Source organism: Apteryx mantelli, chromosome 4, assembly GCF_036417845.1.
Source record: "Apteryx mantelli isolate bAptMan1 chromosome 4, bAptMan1.hap1, whole genome shotgun sequence".
Classification (NCBI taxonomy): domain Eukaryota; kingdom Metazoa; phylum Chordata; class Aves; order Apterygiformes; family Apterygidae; genus Apteryx; species Apteryx mantelli.
Window position 1 is genome coordinate 48,477,446 of NC_089981.1, and position 27,913 is coordinate 48,505,358.

At 39.8% G+C, this 27,913-nt stretch overlaps 2 protein-coding genes across 5 annotated transcripts in view; one reads left to right on the top strand and one right to left on the bottom strand.

Annotated features, from left to right (window-relative positions):
* TMEM87A (transmembrane protein 87A) lies at nucleotides 1-24,119 on the bottom strand. Its single transcript, XM_067296482.1, has 20 exons — nucleotides 23,988-24,119; nucleotides 23,091-23,151; nucleotides 19,452-19,549; nucleotides 18,457-18,573; nucleotides 16,742-16,795; nucleotides 16,591-16,647; nucleotides 14,791-14,941; nucleotides 14,005-14,066; nucleotides 11,909-12,092; nucleotides 11,055-11,154; nucleotides 10,136-10,229; nucleotides 9,531-9,606; nucleotides 7,710-7,814; nucleotides 6,451-6,509; nucleotides 6,091-6,194; nucleotides 5,630-5,703; nucleotides 4,397-4,458; nucleotides 3,149-3,204; nucleotides 1,738-1,768; nucleotides 1-348 (listed from the first exon to the last, which is right to left on the bottom strand). Exons 1-20 carry the CDS (start codon nucleotides 24,117-24,119, stop codon nucleotides 307-309), a joined length of 1,719 nt encoding a protein of 572 aa, XP_067152583.1. The 3' UTR covers nucleotides 1-306.
* Nucleotides 24,120-24,266: 147 nt separating this feature from the next.
* GANC (glucosidase alpha, neutral C) overlaps nucleotides 24,267-27,913 on the top strand; it is a 28,813-nt gene continuing 25,166 nt past the window's right edge. For all 4 annotated transcript variants that reach the window (XM_067296483.1, XM_067296484.1, XM_067296485.1 and 1 more), the window contains exons 1-2: nucleotides 24,267-24,296; nucleotides 25,656-25,718. In XM_067296483.1, coding sequence (XP_067152584.1) covers nucleotides 24,268-24,296; nucleotides 25,656-25,718 — 92 coding nt within the window. In that variant the 5' untranslated portion in view covers nucleotide 24,267. The remainder of the gene's footprint in view (nucleotides 24,297-25,655; nucleotides 25,719-27,913) is intronic.

Genomic DNA, 27,913 nt, shown 5'->3' on the forward strand with positions numbered 1-27,913 from the left:
AAGCAGACATTAGGAATTTTAGTTTCACAGATTAAATATTTGAAAAGTTACAGAAGGTGCCGGAATAGTATACATTTAAATTGCTTAAAAATCCAAACTTGCAGCAACTTTGAAAATTCAAAATTTCCAAAAGGTGTATCAATGTCTTTGTGAACTTCTTCCACAGCAAGATGCCCTCATGCCAATACAGCATCAAACTCCCCAGGCTGAGATGAAGAAACAAATCAGCAGGATGCACTTGATCCATCAAGCAACTTTAAGAGAGTTTCTCCAAGTCTAATAGCAAAAACTCCACTTGCTGCTCCTTCATTCCATTTTGGACCTTTCAAAGTGTGTAATCATTCTTTCCTGCAAGACAAAAAAAAGCCACCTAGTTTTGTCATTTGGCTCTACATATTAACATTATACAGAAATAAGGTGGTATGCTTCACACATTTAGAACAAATGCACGCTCAGATGCATTTTAAGCCAGGAGTCCAACTTACACAGCAGGTATACCCTTTCTTTTAGAATATAAAGTTATAACCTTCCATTCACAAGTTCCTAATTCACAGGAGTACAGGGCAGATGTCATGTCTTTCATGCATTTGTCATTCACATGCATACATCAATTTTCACTGTTGTGAAAGTAACTCTCCCTCACTAGCTGATGCGTTGTACTGTTTCCTCCTGCTCCAGAAATCAGCTTAATATGGACCCCCCTTTCTAACACTTACGCATGGGATTCTACTGTGAGTTACAAAAATATGAAGGAGTACTACATAAAGAGAGTCCAAATACTTATTTCAGTGCTGTAATATTCACCTTCTTTCTCATTAAATCTTTCTGACAATTTAACTCTGGCATAAATTTATTATCTGTTAGCAAGTTGACTGACAGTATCTGGAGGCAGCCGTAAAGGAAACGGTGGTGGATAACAATAGCAGAGAGCATGATAATACTAGAAACATGTGACAAAGCCATTGTTTAAAACCACAGTGCTATCACAATGTCCTCTACACTATATCATTGCTGTGTAGCATTTAAAAAAGCAGCTACCAGAAAAGCCTTCTGAATTCCAACATGCATGTTTTGACACTAGCACAAAGAAAGTTATGCCAGATGATTCAAAAATACTTTGCTATCATAATTTCCTCTAAATGCATTATAGTGCTTTTCAAGTGATACAGTAATTAACAGTATCATGATACCAAGAGTATCTCCTACCATGAAAGGATCCAACAATATCTGTTACTCACAATGTTAATCAAAAGCCTATCTTCTCCAAGCTATGCAATTCAGTTGTTTTTCTACAGCATAACATCCCTCCCCCAAGAATTCATGTACAAAGGGAAGAGGAGAAACTGAGTGGGAAAACCACAACTCAGTATGCAAAAAGACATGCACAAGCGCACACATGCACACAGACACACACACACATTCACTCTCACTCTCTCTCCAGCAGAAAGGGCTTGTAAAGCAATATAAAAACAGTTTGCCTTGTGGTAAATTGTATTCTTCAGTATATGTACAATCACCATTGAAAGGATGAGCTACGCAGACAGCAAACCTTTAAGACTCATTTGTATTCTAACAAGTTGCATCATTGGTTGTGGCCACTCTCCCTCCCCTTGTAGTATTTTCCTGTTGCACTGGCAAGATCAGAGAACCCAGTTCTAGTAAGCCAAGTTAACACATGACTCATAACTCTGGTGGCATGCGAGAAGGCTGATTTGTACTAAAGATTTGTTTACTGACCTCATCTGAATCCAGGAGAGCTGGAAGAGCACTGCAAGAGAGAGGAGGGAGAAAAAAAAAAAAAAAAGATTAAGTGAACTAGAGCACCTACCAAGAGCAGGTATCAAGAACTGTTTTCAACCTTATTTTGCACCTTTATTTTTTTAGGGCAAAGGAGAACAGGAATGAAGACATACAGATGTTTCAAACACACACATGGAAGTTAGAGAAAGACACAAAAAAGGAAGAAGAGACCAAGGTGTATCCTGAATCACCTTCACAGTTCCAAAACTATTTTGTTCTCAGTTCCTAAACTTCTCATTGCCAAATAAACAACTTATAAGTTGACATGAAATAACCTGCATCATTCCAAGCATCTTACTAGTTTGGCTACAACTACAAAGGAAACATTTTGCCAATATACGAACGCTGACATTTACAATATGAGCCTGTATTGTAAAAAAACATGCCCTATGAACAAAACAAATTACACTAGCAGTGTAGCCTTTCCAGCAACGAGAGACCTTCTGTCTATCTATTAGGATCTCACCTCTTCACAGTCCTGATCAACATACTTACAAGAACAGGAAGGTCTGCAGCAGAGTACCTGAAAGTGCCCTTTCCTAGCTTATAACATCTAGTTCTTGTTTTTTTTTCCTTAAGGCATCCTACCACATTCTTCAAAAATAAATGCAGGACCTGGGAAAACAAATATTATTGGGAAAATACACTTTTTTTTTTCTCTCAAGGCAGCCTCTTAAAGCCTTGCTTCTTACCTTGTCTTTAACAGACTACAAGCAGAGTTTTGTTTTCGTTTTTTTTAATTTAATTCCAGAGTCTCTGCTAAAATTTGCTGTTCAGATTTGTGAATATAGTAAATCTGTGGACTTCTGTTTAACTACAAAAAATTTAGACATAGCCACTGACTTTTTAGGATGTAAAAATTAGTATCAAAAGCAAAATAGATAGGGACTGCCTATACAGCTATCTTGCCAGGATCATAAAAATGATTCAGACAGACATTCCAAATCAAGTACAGTCCTAAGTGAAATTATTCAATGGTTTACATCTGGCAAGACACTCAAAGGAACTTTCACAGCACTAATCAGAGGGAAAGAGGGGTTTGTTCTTTGGGTTTTTTGTTTTTTGTTCTTGCTTTGTTTTGTTTAACTTCACTGAAGCACAAACAAATCAGCCTATGGCTTCATAATCAAGAGACTGTTCCTTAATTCAGCATGCCTTCAAGTGACATGGACTGCAAGTCTGAGACACCGCATATAGCCAGGTGGAAGCCCGACGAGAAGTCAAAGGCCAATTCTCAGGTGAACTATCTGCTCAGATAGGTGCAACATGCAAGTTATCGGGCATTCTAGCATGGTTGCATTCTTTTGTCCAAGGAACCTGCTTTTATTGTAACTACAAAAATACTCACACATCAGTTACTGAAGAAGGAACATTCTCTTCTACCCACTTCAGGTCATCCTCCTGCTACAAGCACAGAAATGAAGTGGAGAACAAAAGTCAGTTTTCCCAAAATGCTGTCATACACACAAGCCTTTTTTTCCTGTCAGCCTTCTTGAGAAACACACTATAATTATAATGCCAGTTCAAATAAACCCTCAAAATGAGGTTTCTGAATTACAGAAAACATGTTCCAAGGAAAAGACTATTACAAAGTTGGAATAAGTTATAATCTAAAGGCTACTAGGCAAAGCAGGCTCTCAGGACTCCGATTATTTATGTAGTATGGCTTAGTTTCCCACAGAAAATCGTTACCTTTAGAAGATTTTATAGATGGAAAATTATTAAATAGCACAAGCTAGATTTTGCAGAAGTAAGTCTCATTGCATTGTTAGGATTACTCACTCTAACTGATGAAAACATTCTAATTCACAATACAAATATGCTTGTCTGAGGTTGAAGAATTAACTCTTTTTGCACCCCCCCCAATAGAAAACACAAAATTTTCACATTAACCTCGGATAATAAGTATATGGTTGCAATCAACCTTTGAGAAAAAGAATGCTAATGACAAAAGTTTCTATTATCAGGAATTCCTATAGGTTCTTTCCTCTTAAATTTATACCTGAAATCCATGAAAAGATTCTGAGATAGAATACAAATGTATTTTCTACCTCCTAGCTGAATGCGAATTCATCCATAGAGAATAAGCCCTCTGCTTATGAGCCACATGTGAAAAATGCAGATATATTAAAAATGCACCACCCAAACTCTTTAGGTAGTTACATAATAATATACACATCACCCCATTTGAGTAGTGAATCACTCAAAATTAGAAGGCAATTAATTTATTTAAAATATGGCTCAGCCTCCCTCTCAGCTTGACAAACTTGTAAAGAGTGTATTAGTCATTCTCAGAATACAGCATTATATGGAATAGTTCTATCTATACTGGATTGTGCAAACATTTCTACAGAACAGACTGAATTCTAAAGTCTTCGTCGCATTTATAGGAAATCATATGCAAAACCTCTATTTATCTTTTATCACAAGTACTGTACACATACAACAATTTGACCCACTCCCTTCCACTCTGAAGTAACCCAGGAAACTTGCATTTACAGGCTGAACACTTTGCATGTCTGTGAGTTACTCTTGGGGGGGGCGACAACCAAAAGAGATGGATCTATCTCCCTCTAGAAAAGGAGGACATACTCACAACTTTGTTTGCTTTCACATTCCCATTTGGTTCTTGTTTTGTACTTCTCATTTTCATTCCCTCTAAAGACAAAGGAGGAAACAAGATCGGGATAACTGAACTATAATTGTTCATGGACTGTAAGTGAAAGTGTGTTTATTCAGAATATTTCAGGAAATCTAAAGAGATGGAATGATTAAGAAAAACAAGCTATTCTTTAAAAGGAATCTTTCCTTTTAAAAGGCTTGTAGTATTTTTCCTGACAAAGGCAGTGGAGTAGCTACATTTAAAAAGGGCAAAACTAATTTTCCTGAATTTATCTTGCAGAAATATGTACTTAATCTCACCTAGGAAAATCAATTTCTATTCCTTTTCTCTAAGCCAAGCATACACAGCATACAGCTCAAGGACATAGCAACCACTAAAATTTATTTTACCTACTGACGAGTCATTTGACTGGCTTTAAAGCTGAGGGGCAGCATGTCTCCCCCAGCCTGGCAGATAGCCAGATACAGCTGACTGGCCAAATGCACGAAGGAGATAACACACTCCTCTTCACCTCTTAAACAACTCAAAAAGTGCTGACATATCCCAGCAGAATTGATTTGGGGACTGTCAGCAGCAGCTGAAATGTCACCCTACCTTTTATACAACTGTAAATAATATTGCTACAAGGACAACAGATGTGGTCGGGAGATGGGAGGCAGGGGAAAGGGAGGGTTATTACAGTAGTAGGGAGGGAGTGGCAAGAAAGGTGTAACCTAGTTTTATAAACCTGGACTCTTTCATGACCAATCCATATGTTTACATTGAACATACCTGTACTAGGCCCTTAGGATATGGAAAATAAACTGCAGAGTTCAGAGAACTGATAAAACATGAGAGTCTTTAAACTAGATTTTTAAAAGAATTGCAAACTAATCTGCTGCCTGGCAACAATGTCTGAGAACCCCTTGTCATCATGACTGGATCTAAACCCAAAGCTTTGCTTATGTAAACAATGTCTAGTGAACATGGTAGAGCAGCCACAACAGCAGTGTGTTCAGTGTCATCTGAAACACCCAGATGTAAAGACTGAACCTCATGGTGCTGTTCCTCTACAGCTGCATAAAAAAAATGGCAATAGGGAGGCATTTAGTCTACTTTTACATCAGTATTCATCTTTTTGTCAGAAAACAGAAGACCACCTTCTCCAGAGGTGTCCCTTCAACACTAAAATGAGGAGAGCAGGGGTGGAAATAATTTTGGTCTTACCAAAGCTTTCCTTTAACATTGGCTCCTTCTGTTCATCATCATCCTCTTCTTCAGACAGCGGTGAGAAAGCAAACCTTCAGGAGGGAAAGAATGAGGGCTACCTTGGAAGAGTATCTCTTGCTATGTAGGAGATTTATTACCCTGATGTTCGTATCATTTGACTGTTCTGGGCTGTTCATTGTTTTTAAGCCAGATCTATGCTCAACTATGTAATCAAGAGTTCAAACCATTTCTTTTTAAATAGAATCTCTTCCTGGCGGTGAATTTATCTTCATGTCTCCTTATGCTTCTTGAGATGAAAAGAGACAGACAGCTAATTTTACTTTTCCTCAAGCCCCTACACAAATTGCTTAGTATCCCTATGGATCAGCATACAGCAACTGAAATTATCCACCAGGGCTTCTTTGGATAGATAAGCTTTCCCCCAAAACAGCATTTTTAGAAAGTAAGAAAAGCTGAACCTTTGGTTGTTGGCAGATGGCCTCCACAGAATCATGATGACAAAAAGGATCATTGAGAACAACAAACGCCAGATGGCATCATCCACCCACAGCTCCTGCCAGTCCTGTAAAGGAGAACAGCAGCACAAGTAGAACAAGTTGAGGAAAAAGAGCATCTACCTCCTCAGTTCTTTCCCAGGGTAAGATACAAAGAGGCGAGCCTCCCACAACAGTGAGACAGTTTTGTGTATGCTATACTACTCTAGAAACAATCCACAGAAAAAAATCCATTCCAGAATTCCCAATCTTACCTCTTGCACTGACAAATGTAAACTTATCAGGAGGCACCAGTCACAGAAAGCATTCAAGATACAAACTCACCGACTGACAATCCACCAGCCTGAACTTCATGGTGGTCCAGATGATAAATACAATGGATGCTGCAAGATTAAACCAAACAAACTGCTTATTACTATTAAATATGCTAGTATTTGTATAGGACTAACCGGATTTTATTTGTAAAGCTTTCCCAAAAAAGGGTGAAGACCTAAATACTGGAATACGATTTATTAGTTTTAGAAACAAAACGTTCTTATTGCGCTGACCTTATTACAGAAGTTTATGCACTCCAAGCCTGAGTCACAGACCAGTATCTCTTGTTATTGCTTCGTCAGAGATCCAAGGCATAAAAACAAGCAAAAAAGTATTTAGCCAAACTCCACATGCCTTTATCAAGTCTCCAAACCACGGTTTCTTTACCAGTTGACAAATAAAACCTACCTTTAAGTAACTGAAGCATCTGATCTGCCTGAATGCCTAAGCATTCAAATCCTGACCCATAAGAGTTCCAATGCTCAAACTAAGCTCTCACCATGATTTTAAAAGATGAGACTTCCCTCCACTAATGAGTTCTACAGTTAAGAATCAGGTGCTGCAAGGAATTTAATCAGAATTGTTCATTAAATGAATGCTGTTGTTTGGAAATACAGAACAGAGTGGTTAGAAGTTTTCTACTCATTGTACAGATAGCATGTCGAGATAGAGAAGAGAAGCTAAGCACCTTGCAGCACTAACACATTTAAACAGATTTATCCTTTGTGTTTAGTTTATTACCACTGCAAATTGACAGAAAGGTTGAATCTCTCTTCTCCCAGAGAGGACATTCTTTTACAGTATTAAGAATATTGTTTTTCCAAGAGTTGCTCTGGCCTTCAATGGAGGAGGAAGAAACACTAAACATGATCTTGTCAATAATGCAGAGCCAGAAGACATCTTAAAATCCCACAGCACTAAGGGCTGTGATTTTGGCAAAAAAAAATTTTTGAGTTAATACCATAGCATAAAGCTGCCAGGGAGCAAAACATAATTATTAGGAGGGAAGAAGGTGCTCTGTTAGAGCAATTGCATAGAACTACTGATCTTACTAACACCAAGACGAATAATCCACTGCCTCTGAAGTAGCAACATAACACTTGTCGAAGACCCACTATTAAAAAGGAGTCAAGTGTTAGAAATAGCAAGTATTTTGACTGCATTTACAGAAATGCCACAAAACTCAAAAGATCTGCTTTAGCAATCAAATCAAGCCATATACTGAAATGGGAAGTGCTCTTATTTGATGAATGTAATTTTCTGCTTACCTGCTACTGCCAAGATGAGTGTATTGGTGAAGTGCCGATACAAAGAGAGTTTTACAACATTCCTCCGAAGTTTTAGCAGTTTCATTGTTTGAGTCAGGCTGATGAATATGTACAGGAAGTCAAGGAAAGCCTCTGAAGGGACAAGCTGGTCACAGACTTAAGAGGAGATAGATCTCATAAGCAATTACCCCCTCTCCCCCCAGTTAACCCTCTAACAGGTAGGCCAGACTCACAGTAGAAGAGAAGGTCATCTGATGGCAGTGGTGCTAAACAGTATTTTGCAACAGTAGAATCCATCCCTTTTAAGTCATTTAGTCATCTAAACCTAGAACTATCGTCACATCCCAACACTATTTAAGTATCTATTTTCGACTGGGGTCCGCCCCTACAGAAGAGTGTCAGGTGTACTTCAGATGAACAGAAGATCAAGTCTGAACTACAAGCAGGTTAAAATCCAATTAGACACTACATACATGTGTCTTCACCTTTTGCCTACGATTTTATTTCCATAGTGACTGAACAAGTTTTTAGGAGAAACATCAAGGTAGGAGAGAAGAAGGGCTGTCATAATTGGGCAGCAAACTATTCTCTTATTGGGGATGTTGAATGTTGCCATATGGTGCTTTGAGTTCAGCATTTGACAGCAATTCTTAAAGTCACAGTAGATTATGATTGTCTGGATGTGATATATCAGGACATCAAAAAGTTAACTCTGCCCCATTTTGTCATCTATTTCAAGATGAGTCCAAATTTTACAGAAAGAATTTAGCTTTGGCATTGGTAAGAAACTTTTCCCCAACAACGTAAACCGACTCAGTTCTCCAAAGATCACTACTGTTGTACAACAGTACAGTAGCTGCAGTGCTACATCAAAACAAACATCACACTTCAACAATCACAGATAGACAGACTAAGCAGTCTATGTTCAGGAGCTGCTCTAAAACAGGTTATCTACCAGTAACCTAATTTTCCTTGCACTGGCTGTAGCAAAGGCTTATCTAAACACTCAATTACAGAGTTTAGATTAAATTTCACAGAAGTAGAAAAAACACATCCTTGAAGCTGGTTAAAAAAAAATTCTGCCAAAAAGACTTTCCAAAAAAAAAAAAAAAAAATTTTTTTTTTCCTGAAAGAAAACACACCCCACCAAGTAAAATAGTGAAGGATATCCACCAGCACAAGGCAGTGTCTAGGAAAGCCAGGGGAATAAAAGCCAAGGAGGCAAGATCATTCTGGGCCTGGAGACAAAGAGAGAGCCAGTGAGAACAAGCTGAAATGGAAACAAGGTACAGAAGAATCAAGTGAGCAGTGTCAAGCTATTTTATGAGAAAACAAGTACTTGACCACAACACTTCTGAGTTTTACTACAGAAGCAGAAGGTTTAAACCAAGTGTCCAGCCCAAGGCACCGAGTGGTTTAAAAAGGTCAAAAGCAGGCCATACCGCACTGTCAGTTCCCAATTCTCCACCAGCAAGGCGAGAAGTAGTTCTCCTGAGTAAGTTAAATCCAACACCACCAAAAGGAGCCGCTACTGAGGTGATTGCTGCAATCATGTGCCCTGACTACTTCCATTACAGAAAACTAGTCATCAGCTTGTTAGAGATGTGGCAGTTAAAGCATTTACACTATGCATGGAAGAACTGAATACTCCAATGAAGAATTACCACTCAAAGTGGCAAAAGTCGCCCTTATGGTCCATCAAAACCTATCAAAGTCCCAACTGACATGCAAATTAGCCCCTAATCACAGCTTACTGCCTTTAAGCACTCAACAGAAAGAGTTATGTAAATAAGTTTGTCACATTCTGTAATTTATGAAAGGATATCCACAAAATAATACAGGCATCAATCATGGACAGGGCCAAGTTTGCTATCAGAGCCACAGTGTTATAGAAAAACTGAAAAGGTACCAAATATATGACATGTTAAATATCTTGTCTCAAGATATCAAACAAAACAAAATCTACACCCTGAGATGTCCCTCTTCTAGAATGAAGCAAGTAGCAGCACCACTCACATGCACTTCCCCAGGTACTGCCTCAAAAAGCAGTTTAAGCATTTTTTAGATTTGTAGCCAGGTGACAAACTGTACATTTGTGCCTGCGACTTGCCCTACACACAGACACCCCAAACTAATCTGAAGTATTAGACATGGGTATCTGGGCAGAATATAGGGTGTCTGAAACCAGACTAATCTCAAAACTATGAAAATTACTTCAGAACACACAGAATTATATCCTGATAAACAGAGGAGAAATGGAACTTAAATTACTTGTCCACAACCCACATCTGTGGTCTCAGAGTTTAAGCATTTCATTGTCTCAGTCCCCTTTGTTTAGCATAACCCTGGGATTCTTGAGCATATATAAATAAATAAGGCCAGTAGTATCTGTGGTATACGGGAAAATTCAAGATGCAATTACTGACCCCTGTGACTCTAAGAACACCTTCCATGCCAGAAAATAATAGATAAAGGGCTCCAGCCATAACTACTTTGTGAAGAGTAACTCCAAGGCGAGGCCTGTAGGAAAAGAAAGAGAAATTTAGATCAAGTGTGTGGGGGTGAGGGAAGGGAGGAAAATCATATCCACCTGAATCTACAATAAGGCAACAGACATGCAAGTAAAAGGTTCTCATGACAAGCCACTTCTAGATCAAGGAAATCATTTTATTATGGTGCTCTAAGCTTACTGTTGGTTTTGTCTTATAGTGCAATATAGCTAAGGAAGAAATAGAAAACAGGACTGTTAGCAAGTTAACCTGTTCAGTTTTTCATTATTGTTTCAGGAAAGTCCCAGCCCACCTCTTCTTTCCCACTTCCCCCAGCACACCCACGCTTGTTGCAAACTTCCACTCCCCCACAGCATGTAAATTTATCACTGAACACAGCTAGGGGCAGACAGATGAGCAGCTATCTTCACAGCAGAAGCCTTCAAAAGTAGATCCCCTATCGACAGAATAGAAACTCGCTGCTAGCAGCAGATCTGCTTTCAGAGATTCATGACTTTTCCACTTCCAGAAGCTCTGCTTGCCTGGAAGTTAGGCATATAAGGCTCCCTTCCTAGTCACTGGGGAAAAAAAGCTATCTCGACAGTGATTCAGACACCAACCCCACAGTGGCACAGGGAAGGGCTGGAAAGACGACAAATCACCATATGGATGTGTGTGTGTCTCTCTATTAGCTAGTGAAGAAGTCAAGTTCTTTACAGCACTTAGCTTAAGCACCTACCTTTTAAGCAGCAAAGTATAGGGAAGTGAATAAGTTTTTAAAAGCCAACAATGAAAAGCTTTTTAATATAATACAACCACATTCTAAATTTGTATCATCAGGGAAGTAATTACTCACTTGACTATCCCATATCCTAGGCTGACTATAATGACCAGAGTTCGAGCCAAGGAACGTTTCACAGCCGAAAGCAGTTCTGCCAGTATCAATGCTCCTTGGACTACCAAAAGGAAAGAAGAGGAGGCCAGGTTATTAAAGACATAATTTATGTTTTATTAACTGCTGCAGGTAGTAGCAGTACGAGAGCAGAGATGATTATTTTCAGAAAGTAGGCTGTTAAAGTTTGTAACTTCTGTACTGGGATTGTGGCCAATTAACAAAGTCATAATGAAGTTTTACTTGTAGAGTTTAATTTTTATGCATCCATCCTAAAAAAAAATAATAATAATAAAAACTATTGAGTCCCAAGATTTTATTTGGATAGAGTCACTTAAGATGGCTTATGAGGCTAAAGAACAAATACCAAGAATCATCTGCAATGCTCATGTTCTGCAAGGAATTTCAAAGTCCCTTTCCAAGGCTAATACCAATTACCACAAATGAATTACAAGCTACGCTTGGGAAATCCTATTTTAAACCTTAAGTCAGCACTACAGTGAATACACTCAAGAATATATCCATATGGATAAGACACTACCCTTAGAATCAGAGAACATTACATTTTAGCTTTAAGCACTGCACCTTTGTGTAAAGGAAAGGAAACAAGGCAAAAGCAGACTGTCAAGAGATCATAAAAAGCATTTAAAACATGAAAAAGATAGAAAAATGTTTGTTCCCTGTTCTTTGTTCTGAAGCAATCCTCAAGTAATCATATACTTAAAATGTATCTATCGCCCAAATTCAGTATATGCTAGCACAAGCCATTACTGCTTTTCCCCCCACCAATGAAACTGCAAGCTGCACTGGTTACGTACCAGATTCCCCTGTGTAGCGGATATTCTGGAACTCTGCATAGAAGACAGCTTTCTCGAGCATCCCCAGGAAGATAACAGCACCAATCCAGAACTGGATCCTCAGGAGATCCCTCCAGTAACAGGCTGACCACGCAAGCCATAGAACCCCGAAGAATACGTACACAATACACATCACCATGAAGAACTGTTACACAAGGAAAAGCAAGAAATAGGACCCTTAAACCTCCAAATCATTTCCTTATTTCCATCTGTGGATGTAAGACAGCTATATTTTCTTCTTAAGCATACCAGCTTTTGAAATTTTGCATACAAAAATGACTAGAAATAAGTATTGTTTCATTTGTCATCTTCTCTGGATTCCATTACTGTGACTGTCTAATTTTTCACCGTGAACAGAGAGAATTAAAAAAAAAAAAAAAATCTGAGCAATTTCACTTTTGAAGTGAAATTTATTCACAGCAGATTCTTCTAAGGGAAGAAGTAAGTGCTACTAGCTTCCAAAATCTCAGATAAGAGTATGGGCACATCAAGTAGCCAGAAACCCTGCCACTTTTCACACATTGTTCTATTGTTAACTTCATCATACGTTTACAGTACTCTGTGCAAAAAAAACAAAAAACAAAAAACAAAAAACAACCAACCAACCAAACAAAACCCTTACAAGTCATCTTTATACATCATCTCACAGAACAGAGATTAGAAACTGATGGTTGTAATTGTACTGTTCAAAGACTCTGATAACTGCTCTCACAAGATAATTTTCAGCAAAGTTGTTTTTGACCAAACTTTAGGTCAGCCAAAAATCTGGATTGAAGAAGAAACCTAGAAATTCATTTGAACATTAATATTTTGTGATTTTTTCAGTTCAGCATTGCTTGCTTCAGAAGAACTTTCAGATGTACATTATCTCACATACTGAACAATAAGCTTGACTGTTGCACAGTGCTGAAGTTTCTAAATCATAACAGCATACCCCAGCAGGTTGAATTTAAAAAAGGGCATTGCGACTGAGAAAGAAGAGGGATTAAAAGTAGAGAGGGAAACACCAAATGAATATCAAGAAGTTCTTAGCCAAAGTATAGGACAGTAACAATCAAGCAGTCTCCTCTTGCAGAGGGTAGGGGTTTTTTTTAAAAGCAATTACTGAAGTTTGCTCTACGATCCTCAAACTTTCACAAACTAAAACACCTTATGAGGACAGCAGACTGATCCTTACAGATCTTCATCTCCGAGTGATCCATGCAGTTTAAATGGTAAAACATGCCAGTTTCTGTTGAGATGTTTCATTACAGAAGCACGTAGACAGAAACCTTTTTTTGGACCTGTCACACTTGGATATTTTCACTTACTGAACTGAGTGTCAGAATTGCTGCTGGAGGCTTTTTACTTCCATAGGAAGTAAAATATACATTTCAAAAACGCTATCCTCTCTCCTACTAGTTACAGGCCACTCTTGCCAAAGCACTCAGGCTAAAAACCTTACTTCTTATTGATCCCCAGCTAGAGTCTGTCTATACTGTATTACTGTTTAAGCTCATTTATTTTCTTAGCCTTATAGACAGAGGGAACTAACAACAGAGTCAGCAGTGTCTTTGAGTAAAAGGGATTATCTCTTTGTAGTTCAATTATGCTTCCTGTGTCAGACAATATTGAGGACTACCTCATGGAGTAGAAGACAGCTGGTGGAGGGAAGAGGATGAGGCTATAAAAGGACAAAGAAAGCAATGACAAATGAAAGCGTAACTGTAAACAAAAGCATAGAATAGCAAATTTCCTGAGACACGAGCTAAGGAGAAAAACAGTGTGTCAGCAAAGCTGCTCAATTTAGAGCTAAGGACATTGATAGCTTTTGGCATTACAAGTTTGACAGGCAATAAGTTATACCATTAAGAGGAGGAGGGTGTTACTGGCATATGTGAACACCTGAAGCTTATGTTCATTTTCCTTATTTTCTATTTAAAAAGAAAAAAAAACTCTATTAAATTTCTTCTTCTGAACCATCAGCTCTGTTTTTCCTACTGCATTCCAGGAGGATATTTAAAAGGGATTCGTTCAGCTCACAACTTTATAGGTCAAATAAAAGCAGTTTTACTTACAATCATCAGAGGATAGTCTGCAAGTGAGAGATACTCATATGGCCCCTTCAGTTCTACTGTCACTGTCAAAAGACAATCCAATAATCAATTTGATCAAGAACCAAAAGCAGGAAGCCAGGATAAAGTACTTAACTGATTTCTACTCAAGGATAAAGAAATTCCAAGTGTTCACATAGAGTAAGCTTTTAAATCTAACTTGTGTTTTAATCAAAGAGAAAGTTAAGACTCATAACACATTCAACTAAGCCATTACAAAGTAGCTCATGTAGTACTCAAAAGTAATTTGTGCTGTAGATTCATATGTAACAGAGAAGTTGGAAACCATACTTAATTTAAGGGTTTTTTTAGGGGAATTTTCAGACTTCTAAAAAATTTGGATAGGTTATTAATGCAGTTAGGTATATTGTATTATAATTTCAAGGTGACAATCTTGATTTTTCAGTGTTCTACACGATTTGAAGCTTATTAAAATCACCACATTGATTTGGACATTCTTAAAATACAACACTAAACCTCAAAATTGAACTACTTGGGGTTCTTTATGTCCATCATAAAACTGACAAATTGACAGCCATGGGACCTTCAAGACACTTGATTACTTATTTTTGTACAGTACGAAAAGCTGTAGTAGGGAATATTTACAACTATATGATGTAAAAGATGGTGTCTTATGAAAACAGGCCATTCAGTATATATTAAAAAGTATCTTTGAACAGTCAGTCAGGCTGGTATACATCAAGAAGTGCAATATCTATTTTTAGCTTACTGTATAAACAGCTATCTTACTTGTAAAGAGCTTCTCTTTGAGATTAGAGGAAGGTGTTGTTTTCTCCATTCTTTTAACTTTATTAGTAGAGTCTTTCACAGCTGAAATTCCAATTTGCACAATAAATATATATGGCCCATCTCGCCAAGTTTTAATAACAGCATTCATTGCCTGAAAATAAAACGCCTACATGTAGATAGCACATAGTCCAAAAAACAAGAAAAAGCAGCTTCTCCTGATATGGATGATGTCTTCTGCCTAACAGCAAAGTTAATCTCTAAAATTTGTTAACGAAAATCTTATATATAAGTTTTAAATCCACTTATTAGACATAATACTTAAAAAGGTAGTCTGAGATTTGCTTACATTTGAATCCAGAAGAATCCTCAAAGACTTGAGAGGTGATCAGGGCTTATTTACAAATTTAACACTGGGTTATTGCAAGAGTTATTTAATAAAGGCACTCCAAAAACTACAAAGAATTCAGCAAAGTGTCCTACTCCTTGTTCTCACTCTAGGAACATTAGGATGCTTACAAAGATACTTCTTGAAAGCAAATGGTTGGCAACAGTACAACTACATATAAATCCTCAGCTTCCCTGGTGAATGTTGAATTTTATAATGCAAGACAGAAGAGGTCCGAGGAGAAGTAAAAATTTCCTTATCAGTCATTTCCTGTGGAAACCTACTCCTGGCTCTGCAACATCTCTCTTATCTGTAAGACTCAAACACTGCTAGTAAATTAGCAACAGAGGAAGCTTGTCCAAATTAAATATTTGCACCTTAAACCAAACCAAATTTGAGTACCAGTAAACAAAGCTGTGAATTCCACAACTTAAGAAGTTCCAGCTATCTCAGAAACTACAATAATTTACAAAGAGTTAAGGGTTAAAATAGAACTATATACACATAGGCCACTCACATGACCACTGTAGAATTAGTACAAGACTTTTTATACGTGCCTCTCCAAGAGAATTTAATTATTAAGAGCACACATTTCTATTAAGAATTATCTTGACTAAAAGATCTAAAGACAACAGAATCTTATGCATCAGAAATAAGTTTATGTTCAAATTGGCTGAAGTTAAAATGCTTAGTTAAAAAAATATATTAAACTTAAAAGAAGACTGATACATTTTTATACACTACTTTGCTTTTAAAATATCTCCATTTTTTGCTGTATTAATTCCTTATTTCACAATTGCACATGTAGCTATTCACTTTCAACTTTAAAGTAACTGGCCCAGTTGGTACACAGGGAGTTAAATACATTTGCTTTGTGGGCCACCAAGACATTCAAGCTGAAATTACTTTGACAACTGTTTCTGATTAAGGCTTGAACATAATACTTAGTAAAAAATATTAACAGATTTGAAAATTAAGTAGAGTCATTCAACTTGTCAGGTACAGTGTTTCAAAAGATCGATTAAAGATGAAACCAAATGTAATCTCTGAATATTAATGACAACTGATAATGGATTCTTATCAATGATTATTTTATTTTAAAGCTGGTAGATATATTTTGTATAAACTAAATTACTTTTTTAAATAAGCTATTTTTAAATTTTAGTTTGTAGATCAGTTTGGATGCTATGAAATCTATATTTCATATGAAGGAAGCTGTACAAATATTGGTACCCTGTTTTCTGTTTTTCCACACGCAACTACTTAGTTTGACACTAAAACCACCACAGGTCTCAAAAAACTACATGCAAAACCACACAATCCCTGTGAACACTAGAAGCAATTTGCTTTAGTAAGAAATATAAATACAGAAAAACTGTTGGATTCCAAGTCATCTTTAAATTCAGTATACATACTGTTTTATCTGCCACCGTCGTGTGATTTGCTCCACTCCCCTTCTTATCTTTTAAGCCCTTAAAGAAAAGCAGATAATAGATAAATCAATATGCCAAAAGTGTCTCTTCCACTCCTACTCTCACTCATTAGATGGAAAAAAAAAATTACCACCTCTTGTTTCTCAGGTGAGAGGGGCTCTGGATGAACAAATTCTTTATAGAAAACCTGTAAAATAAAAATAAAAAAGTGTTTATAGGCACTTTACATTAACGTGACATTACTCTACCAGAAGAGCTTCCAGCACATTCAATTGTATATAAGGAAGGATACACTGAACAGCAGTATCAGTTTTCATTTCTCTGAATCAAACAATTTCCCATACATAGGAGTCCTGAATACTTCTTTAGATTAATATTTTGTCATTTTGAAGTTGGTTTCCCACCCACCCCCCCCCCCAACCAGGTCTTTACTTTTAGAACTGAACCCACAGGCATTATAGTAATGGAATAAATTTATTTTTTCCAAATATCAAATCTGTTGGATACTTCCATTACTAGATGAAATCTACAAGGACAGAAACAAGATTTGGAGACTTCTGCCTCGGTCCATGCAAAAAAGGTGCCTAGAAGACTGGGAGTCTATTAGAGATTCGGGTTTTGCCAAGTCTCCCAAAGTATGGGGTCTTGAACTAGTGAAACTACTGTACCACAAGAAACAGAGCTGAACAACCAAAAGAAGTTTCTGTCAAAATTTAACAAAAGATATTCCTCTTGGGTATTTCTTTTTTAAGACTTCAGTTGACTTTTCAGAGGAATCTTAAGAAAAGTCACTTAAAGACTTTAAAAATCCCAGCTTTACCAACTCTTACATTCAGTTAAGATGCCTGAGTTAGTGTTACACAGCTGAGACCTCGAGATCTTTTCTATAAAACCAAGGAAAAGCATAACTAACATTTTGGATAAAACTAAACATAAAAAGCAGGCAGCATATACATATTTTTAAACCTTTCAAGCCATGTTCAGCTGTCAAAGGAATTAGAGGCACACGAACAGATTATTAAAAATCCTTTTAAAGTCACTTTTAGGGATTTCTTTCTCCTTAATAAATATGCTAGATTCAATAGTTACGAGACATTTCCCAGTATTCCAAGTATTCTCTATCCATAACTCTTTGTTTAAACCGGTAATGATAGACTACAGATGCAATGTTGTGTAACTTACCTTGAATTCTTAAATAGGTACACCATTAAACAAAGACAGTGAGTTTACTGATATTTGTCATTAGTATGACTGTGCATCTTCCCCAGTGATACACAACTGGTGTAGAGCTTGTCCGCACACATTTCCCTGTATTGTTCTTACTTCTTGTCCCTTTCATCTAGTTTGTTTCAAACACCCTTCTGCACTGTCTATATATTTTTCATTTTTCAATGTTATCAGTGTTTAAGTAACTCATTTCTCATCATTCTTTCACTTCCATTAGTACAGATTAACATTATCTAGGCAAAAAAACCCCAGCTCTTTATTAACTCAAATTCAGTGGGAGCTTTACTCTGCCCCCAGAGATGCACACTCCTACTCAACTACCAGTAGCCTCTAAGCCAACTCACAGTATTAAATGAAATAACAATGCAGAACACAAGACCACAAACAAAAGAAAGCACTGAACTTTAAGTTTTCAGATGGGCCAGATTTTGAGTAGCAAGCCGGAAATAAGCCAAAATTAAGAAATCACTGTTGCAGTTTGAAAACAAAAAAAGTACCTCCCAACCTACAATGGTAGGTTGGTGATCCTCAGATGTGATGGTAACACAACTATAACAAGAACTGTCAACTTCCTTGTACATCACATGAGAGAACAGAGCAAACTAAAGTTTCTACCCATACCTGGGGCCTGAAGAGCTCAGAGCAGTTTGGAAAGAAGAGAGAAGCCATGGCATAGTATCCTGACCAACCCGGATGCTCCTCAGATGTAGTTCCAAAATAATACTCTGCCTGTTCATCCTGTCAGACACAGAATAGAATTTAGATTGTCAACCAATATATCACATGGTTTATCTCAACAGGCAGCTGCAAGTCCTAGAAAGGAGCATAATTTCTCTCTGTATACATCCTTGAAGAGAATCTAATAGGATGAAGGCCATCAAGCTCCCACAAGACTATTCTTCCTTGCTCCAGGAAAGGAAAAAAATAGAAGTAATTTACATGTAGGCTTTGAGCAAGAATCAATGCTTAACTCAAATGAAGTCTCAATACTGCTACAGTGGAGGTGCAAAAACCAGCATAAGCTCAAGTCCTCATGAACAAATTCTACATTATTACCTGAAAGATTAAAGATCTCAGAACTGTGCTAGGTTAGTAGTTACAACTGTCATAGTTAACTATTTTAAGCAAATATGGAAAATGTGTTACAAATACTGTAAATCAGTTGTGTGTCCTATCACATTTGAGAGAAACATTATACATTTTGTATAAATCACTAGTACTCACAATGTATATGGGGAAAGAACAAAATTGAACACAAAAATATTTTATTTTTCTATTTGCTGTGACTAAGTATTCTGTTGTAAACAATATTTTCATCTAACAGATACACAGTTCAGTTTAGAGTTGATGTATTTATTATTTAAACTTCTGGGTTTAGAAAAATTCTGAAAAACATTTTAATGTCACCCAAAACGCAGAGAAGCCAGCAATTCCAACAAGCTCCTCACCATTCTTAACTTCCCACTGATGCAGAAACTTTTTATCTTACAATGGAAGAGTGTCTCTTTCAGGCTCACCAAGCAATGGGGATGCAAATAAGAAATCTCCAACCTCATGACCCCCAGATCTGCTTAATCATAAAAATCATAACCTGTGTTTTTCCACACAATTCTTACCCCAAAGTTGAAGACTTCATTGTAGCAATCGGAATATCTCAAGTACCAAGTAACATTGTAACTTTGGGAGTGATCACAAGCCTTCTCATCCCCTTCAACTAGAAAGAAAGAACATGTAAGATATCCTTTATCTATCTTTATCTACCACACTTTTCTTTACATTCTCCTACTACTGTAATTAAAAAAATCCATTTTAAATAAGAAACTGAAAACAAAACAATAGAAAACCTTTATCCTTAAATAATCCATTACTGTTAAGTAAAAAGGAGAAGTATATGGAAAAGAGAATGCCATCATAACATTACACAATTCTATTAGAGTGAAGACTGTTTGGAAGCTTTTTGTTCTTATAACATCCAGGAATATCCCAGCAACTGCAAATACCAAACAAGACAACAGTAGTGACTCCCAGTGATTGCAACTATAATAAAGGATTTGCTTTACTAAGGTACATCTAGCATACAGCAAGCATATAAAGTTAAGAACAGGTTAATGCTAACGGCAATTTATATCGATAATTTAAATATTCCAATATTTAAGCATACCAATATCACCACCAAGACAATAAGTGGAAAGAGTTTGCAAGTTAACAGCCACGAACAAGCTATCCATACATCAGCTCACTGTCAAAGTTACAATCCTACCTAACACAATCTTCAGAATTTATTAAAGAACAATAGACATGGAAGAAGAAACATAAGAATTTACTCAGTAAAGATTTTTATCATGTGATTTTTGTTTCAAATATCATTCTGAAACTAAAGCCCAATGAAGAGAATTTTATATTAAGAACATAAACTTCACATGTAAACAAAATGAGCAGTGGTTACTCAGAACTTCAGAAGAGTCATTTAAATGATTATGTTTCTGTTTTGCCAGAAAATGTTTGTGTTTTTGCTCAGAGAAATGAGTTGATAGCACATTACTAGCAGCCAAGAAGTCCCATACCTTCACAGGGAATATTCACGTCAAACTAGAAGCCCACAGATATGTTACATGTACAGAATTTCTGCTAATGAACATTTCCACATTGACCATAGCAGAAAAATATGTAACTAGTTAAAAGACCCTGCCATGGAGTCTTACCTGACTAACCCTGCTTTAAGCCACATGACTGCCAGAACAAGTATATGCAGAGCTAAGGACTCAAAAACTGGACCCCTAATATCAAAGATTTAAAAAAGAACGGAATGCAATTACTGAAAAATAAGAGTTTCCCTATGACTCCTCCTGGTAAGTCTGAAAACAGGGCATACATCCTCTACGGAGCCATAGATGTGACAGATGGAACAACAAAGAAATGGAGAGGCAACACAACGCAGTGATGTGGGTAGATGGCAAATTCCTAAAAGACAAAGGCTTTTTTGATAACAATGGGCAATGGGCAAGTGAGGAACACCTCAAAAAAGTGCTACAAAGAAAAATAGTAGGGATCAAAAAATACCAAACATCAAGACAGACATTATTGAAACTGTATGTATGTTCAGCAGTAACACCAATAAAAAGGCGAAACAAATCACAACTATAATAATCCATCGATCTAGGCAAACATCTTAACTGCTGACAGAAATCTTAAAGAAGTACTACAAAAGAGTGAAAAGACATTCATGGCATTTACTGAATTCAGCAACATGGAAATCAAAGTTCATTAGCCTTCAAACAAAACCGGCAACATTCAGTTCAAATGCAGTCTTTGCACTAACATACAGATGAAAGCAGGATATCTACCACGATCCTAGACAGGAAGCCAAATGCCTTTGAAGATAGCACTTAGAAAAGTAGCAGATAAAAATAAATTCACTGCAGACAATAATAAGCATCAGTGGCAGTCCTTCCCAGTCAGAAGCAGAAGAAATCATTAGATGCCAGTACATGGATTACACCATAAAAATCAAGAAGGGGAAAGAAAAGAGCAGGAGGAAATACAGGTCCTCACCAAAAACACATGAGAAATCTTGCTTGACAAGAAGGGCCAGGATGCTGCATGAACACTACAGAGCAGGTGGAAGAAGCAACCGACAACAAACAGAAGAAGAGACCAGTTTCCACATAGACAAGAGCAAAGAAGGAAGGAAAGACAATAAAGATGAAGCTTTACTTGACACACCAATTCTTAGGCAGTCAATATCAGATACAGGTTAAATATCACCTAGGCTGAGAAACTGATATTAGATTCTTAGCCTTTGCTCCCAAGTCTGCAAGTGATTCATTATCTAAACTCATGTAAATCTTTTAATCACAGTGGTATGTAAAATAGGCATCTTGACTACAGAATTTTACAGCTTAATCCCTGTTTAAAAGCTGACAGCAAAGTGAAGTTGATGAAGCCTACTACAGGAGCCAGGAGACCTGATTCTTACTGCCAGTTCTGCCACAAACCTGTCTTACAGTAAGCAAATCATATTTCCTCTCTGCCTTGACTCCTTCCTTCTCTTGGTTATTTCACCCATATACCTCATAATCAGATTTACCAGAGAGGTTACAGTGAGGTTTCAAATCTTAGATGTCATGTTAGTATAAGCTCATTATTTCTATTAAACTTTAGATCAAAAAAAAAAAAAAAACTAATGAAAGCTCCAGATACCCTTTTCAAAACCTCTTTTCCCCCCAAGCATCAGATTTCTACATTTTGATTCTGCAGCAGCACACTTGCAGCTGTCTAGCTGCAAGCTGTGAAACTCAACATTTGAGCTACACTGGACAAATGGGAAACCCTAATCTAGAACTGATGAGCGTTCACTAATAACTACCTTAGTATAAGCCTCCCATTTTAGATTCATATGGGATTAACGGAGGCACTTAAACTCCCTTTGAGGCATCAGGCCAAGAAGGGCAGGTGTCTTTCTGGTGCAAATAGTCCCTCAAAGCACTCAAAGTGCATGGGAAAGATTTCAGCCTTTAAATCATCTGTTTACATCCACAAGTCACCTACGTCCATATGAGACTGCCACCTCAATGAGGTCCGCATATTTACATGAGAGGCTATTTTACAGAAACTCAGCTTATTGCACTAACCCAGATAATTCATAGCCCTGGCGAGATCAGGGAAGAGCAATAGAAAGAACAAAAAACTTCTCCTTAGCTCGCTCGCACACTGTGATCAGGAAGAGATAACTCAGCTCTCAAAAGGGCTCTACCATAGTGTCCAATAACATTCCCTTATCACTTGTGGAGGTACCCAACTACGAAGGAACAGGGTCTCAAAAGCACTGCCTCCTGCATGCTGGCATCAGCCACCCTACAGCGCAACAGGCCCTGTCCCATTCCATGCCAAACCTCCCAGCCAGACCAATTTAACATATCTGAAATACGACAAGGACACCTCATCAGGGGGCTCAGCACATCCCACACCTAAGTATACTCTATCTGAAATGAAGTTGGGCTCCCATTGCTCATCTCACCCTTTCCACAAACAGCCAGAGTAGAACCATCCACTCCTGCTGCAGCCTAACCTGGGCGGCTTCAAGGCTGCTAACACACCCAACCATATCAGACCAGTGGCCTACATCTAGTACCAGGAGATTATCTGTCACCACAACTAGTACGATTAAGTACTTTTCAGTGTTTTGAGTCCCAAATATTAAGTAGGGGCTGTGTCAAACAGCCAGTAGAATAGGTTAATCTCTTGTGCTCACTTACACCTGAAGAAGATGGTGGTGTTGCTGAAGAGAATCTTCCCAAAGTTAAAAAACTTCTTCCCCTGCATGGACAAAAGAAAGAGAAAATATTAGTGAGTTCAGTGTCACCCAGCTTAAATAAATGTTATCTTCTTCCACTCAGAATTTTAAGTCAATACAGTAATGAAAGTGAATGGCAAATTAGGAGCCAGCCTTACTGGATTTTCCAGTCATGCTTCACCACCCCTTCAATCTACTTTTAAAGACGGCATGAGAGGCTTGGGGGGAGGGGGGGAGTTGTTCTGCAAAACTGAATCTATTTCATCTCAGTTTATTAAAATGATTTGCATTTTCTTCCTTATAAGAAGGCTTACACTTTAGTCACCCCCCCTCCAAAAAAAAAACCCTTTTGTTCCTAGAACCAACAGGAATGTTAATCAAAGCTCTTTAATTTTGCTCGTGAAGCTCCAAAGCCTCACCAGAAGCGTGCATTACTAACTCTCACCGCTTAGTAAACCCAAGTTTAACGAAACAACCGGCCTTTTACCACGCAACTCCGCACAGGCACAGGGCGAGCGAGGCCCGGGAAACACCTCCCCTTCCCCGACACCCGCGCTCCCGCGGCTAAAAGCCCCGGTCTCGGGCTCCCAGGGGCCGGGTCCCGCCGCCTGGTCCTCCCCCCGCGGCGCCGCCGAGGCGCCAGAGGCGGCAGCGGGCCCGGCCGGGAAGGGGGCGCCGCCGCCGCCGCCCCGGGCCCGGCTCAGGCGCAGGCCGCGGGCCGCCCCGGCGCTCCCCCCGCGGGGGCCGGGCGAGGCCTAATCCTCCGCCCCGCGCACCCCGACCACCGCCACGGCCAGCGGGCCCGGCAGTGGCGGCGGCGGGGCGGGGCAGGGAGCCCCTCCGGCGCCCCCGCACTCACCATGGGCACCGGGAGCTCCCACTTGGAGAGCTGCCCGGCGCCCGCCGCGCCCGCCAGCAGCAGCACCGCCAGCGGCAGCAGCAGGGCGGCCGCGGGCCGCCGCCTCCCCGCGCAGCGCGGCGCCGCCGCCATCCCGCCGCACGGAGGCCGCTGCGCTGGCCGCGCCCCTTCCGCTCCCCGCGGCGGGGACGCCGCTGTCGTGGGCAAACGGCAGCGGCGCGGGGCGGAGCCGCCGGAGGCCGCGGCTCCCCGCCCCCCCCCGCGCTGGCGGAGCCCCGCCATGGAGGCGGCCGCGCAGGAGGGGATCAGGTAACGCCCCGCGCCCGCTGGGGAGCCGAGGAGCCGGGGCCTGGCCCTCCCGGCCTGGCCCGGCGCCCTGCCTCCGGCGGGGCCGCGGCTCTCCGGGCGGGAAGGGAGCCCGGCTCGGCCTCGGCCGCCGCGGGGAGGGGCGGGGGGCTCCCGCGGGGGCTCCCGGGGCCCGGCCGCTCTTGTGCCGCTCTGGCGCTCTTCCGTGCGGAGCGCGGCGGGAGCAGCGGTGGCTCCCGGGAGGTTTCGGCGCCTTTCAGAGGAGAGCGATGGAACAGCGAAAAGGCGCCGCAGGAAGGAGAGTTTTCTGTGAGAAATGTGGACGTGCATTTCCCAGGTTCCCAAGAAATAGTTCAGTCACAAATCTCACAACTTTCTGCTTTAAGTGCGAGGTTCGTTACTTAACTTGGCCTTCCTACAGAGACTTAGAAAAAGACACCTTTCCCTGTCAGGGCAAAACCCCTCACGTATGTCTCACCGTGCAGAGAGGTGTCACACGTGGCAACAGAATTCCAGAGACCTGGTGCAAAAAGCAAAAGTACACGAGTACCTTCAGTCAAAATGGTGTACAAAAAGCAGAGTTAAATTGGCTATGTCTAGGGTTGTTGTCAGCTCTCTGACAGTAATGCAGGTGTGTTAATGCTAGTTCAAAGTAATTGTGATCAGGTCTTCATGACTGCCATCTGCATTTTTATCTGTTGCATGTATGTATTTTTTAAGTCTTTTGTAAGTGACAGCTCTTTGCAGATCTGAGAACCTTATTCCATGTGTGTCTGAACTCAACGTGCTATGAGAAATGTTTTGATGTTGGACACTACTGGCAGTCCATTTTTTCAGGCAAGCCACTGATTTACTGTTTTCTAACAGATCTAGAGGTCCACTAAGTCTGGAGCTAACACAGAGCAGTCAGGAGGTCAGTAAGGCCATCAGAAGCCTTCCTCCTTCACTGGTCCTGCTGCAGGTAGAAGAGATGGAAGCAGAGTTTCTTCCTTTCTGCCAGTCTTGCCCGTTTCTCTGTTCATATTACCGGAACTGAATATTTAACTGGAAGGACTCCAGAAAGAGAACTTGAGTCAAAATGCAAGGCCCCAAGAATTCATGTGCGCTAAGATTCAGCTGTTCATCACATATTCAGTTGTTTGTCCAAACTCTCAAATTTAAAAGGAAGTGGCTTACTATTGAGCTAAATCTGTAATAATTACTAATATATTCAAAAACAGTTCAGAGTCCAACATTTTATATGTCAGAGCTGTTTGTACTATCCTTAGTCCTCACCACTCTTGAACAGGGCTTCCACCATCTAATCATTCAACAGGCATTTGCTGAACACACTTAAACATTCTCATTCTCTGTTCTTTCTAGTGTCCAGGATGAGGCTGTGGACAAAAGCAAGTTTAAGGAATGCAACCAGATTGCTTTTTATAGGTAAGAGAAAGGATTGTAGTGTAGATTTTTTTTAAAAAAACTAATCATACTAAAAGTTATCAGAAGTAGTTACACGTTGATTTTAATCATACTAAGTCTGCTACCTTCAGGATGCACCTTTCAAAGTGAGCATTCCACTTACTTCTAAACATGCAGTAATCAGCATATTTTAAAAGAGCAGAAAAGCTAAGGTGGAATCTTGTATCCAAAACCTCTTCTCTCAAAATTGCCAGAGTTGTCAGTCTTCTCATCTGACAAAGTCCCTGCAATATTTTAATTCTAGATAGGATCAAAAGGAGCTTAGTTTCTTGACTTTGAATATCCAAAATTCAAAATGATAGAACTCTCAAGAGAAATAGTCTTCCAAAATTTCAGCCATTTCACAGAATCACAGAATCGCTGAGGTTGGAAGGGACCTCTGGAGATCATCTAGTCCAACCCCCCTGCTCAAGCAGGGTCACCTAGAGCACATTGCACAGGATCGCGTCCAGGCGTGTTTTGAATATCTCCAGAGAAGGAGACTCCACAACCTCTCTGGGCAACCTGTTCCAGTGCTCTGTCACCCTCACAGTGAAAAAGTTTTTCCTCATGTTCAGATGGAAGCGTCTGTGTTTCAGGTTGTGCCCATTGCCTCGCGTCCTGTTGCTGGGCACCACTGAAAAGAGTCTGGTCCCATCCTCTCGACACCCTCCCTTCAGATACTTGTACACATTGATAAGATCTCGTCTCAGCCTTCTCTTCTCCAGGCTAAACAGGCCCAGCTCTCTCAGCCTTTCCTCACAAGAGAGATGCTCCAGTCCCCTAATCATCTTCGTAGCCCTTCGCTGGACTTGCTCCAGTAGTGCCACATCCCTCTTGTACTGGGGAGCCCAGAACTGGACGCAGTACTCCAGATGTGGCCTCACCAGGGCTGAGTAGAGGGGGAGAATCACCTCCCTCGACCTGCTGGCAACACTCTTCCTGATGCACCCCAGGATACCATTGGCCTTCTTGGCCACAAGGGCACATTGCTGCCTCATGCTTAACTTGGTGTCCACCAGCACTCCCAGGTCCTTCTCCGCAGAGCTGCTTTCCAGCAGGTCAACCCCCAACCTGTACTGGTGCCTGGGGTTATTCCTCCCCAGGTGCAGGACCCTGCACTTCCCTTTGTTGAACTTCACGAGGTTCCTCTCTGCCCACCTCTCCAGCCTGTCCAGGTCTCTCTGAATGGCAGCACAGCCCTCTGGTGTATCAGCCACCCCTCCCAGTTTTGTATCGTCAGCAAACTTGCTGAGGGTGCACTCTGTCCCTTCATTTGATCTCAAAGCTTTGTGACAATAACTTACAAGATTATACTACTACAGTTGAGCAAGTATCTTGTCCAGAATTCAGTATTAAACCTAAACTCATTACTCTGTTAAAGTTAAGCTAAATGCTCCCTTCTCATCCCATTTCTAACTGAGGTACGTCTCCCCCGCTTTTTTCCTTCCATCCTCCATTGTCTTCTGTGTTTCCCAGGTAAAAGGAATGATTGCCCAGTGGTGCACCAATTAGCCACTGACATACTGGGTTACAGTTTCAGACATTTGCTTCTGCTCTGCAGAAAATTACATTCAAAAGCCCAGAATACCATTTTGCCAGTGGGAGCAGGACTTCCTCTCTTCATATCATCCATTTCTAGCCTATCGTCATTTTAACATAACATATCTAATTTCTCAACAGGAGCTTTCCATGCATTGGCAAGCATCAGATCCTGTTTAAAAAAAAAAACATGTACCTGACTGCCCACATTTGTGCAATATATGTTTTCAAGGAAACAAAGTCAGTTTAACAGTAAAGAAACTTCCCTTTAAGGTAGCCTCAGAGAGCCACGTTTGAATAGTTCATAAAACCCTGGATCAGCAAGAAGCATTCTCCAAACAGTTAAGAAAGCCTTTATTTCAGGGACTCTATCCTAAAAACATCATCGGGGCTTAAAGCTGTCAAAACTTGTAGCAGCCCATCCATTCTCCTTGGCCATTCTCCTTTTTCAGTTCCTGCTTTTGTTTTGACAGCCCAAGCACTGGGTGTGGCAAGGCAAAGTGCTTTTTTGAGTCTGTAGGCTCAGAGTATCCCTTGAAGAGGAATATACTGGAGTGCATATCCAGGCAGTTACAAATTACACAAACACAAATTGCTTCATCACCACAGAATGTAGAAGCCACTCACGAGGGTGC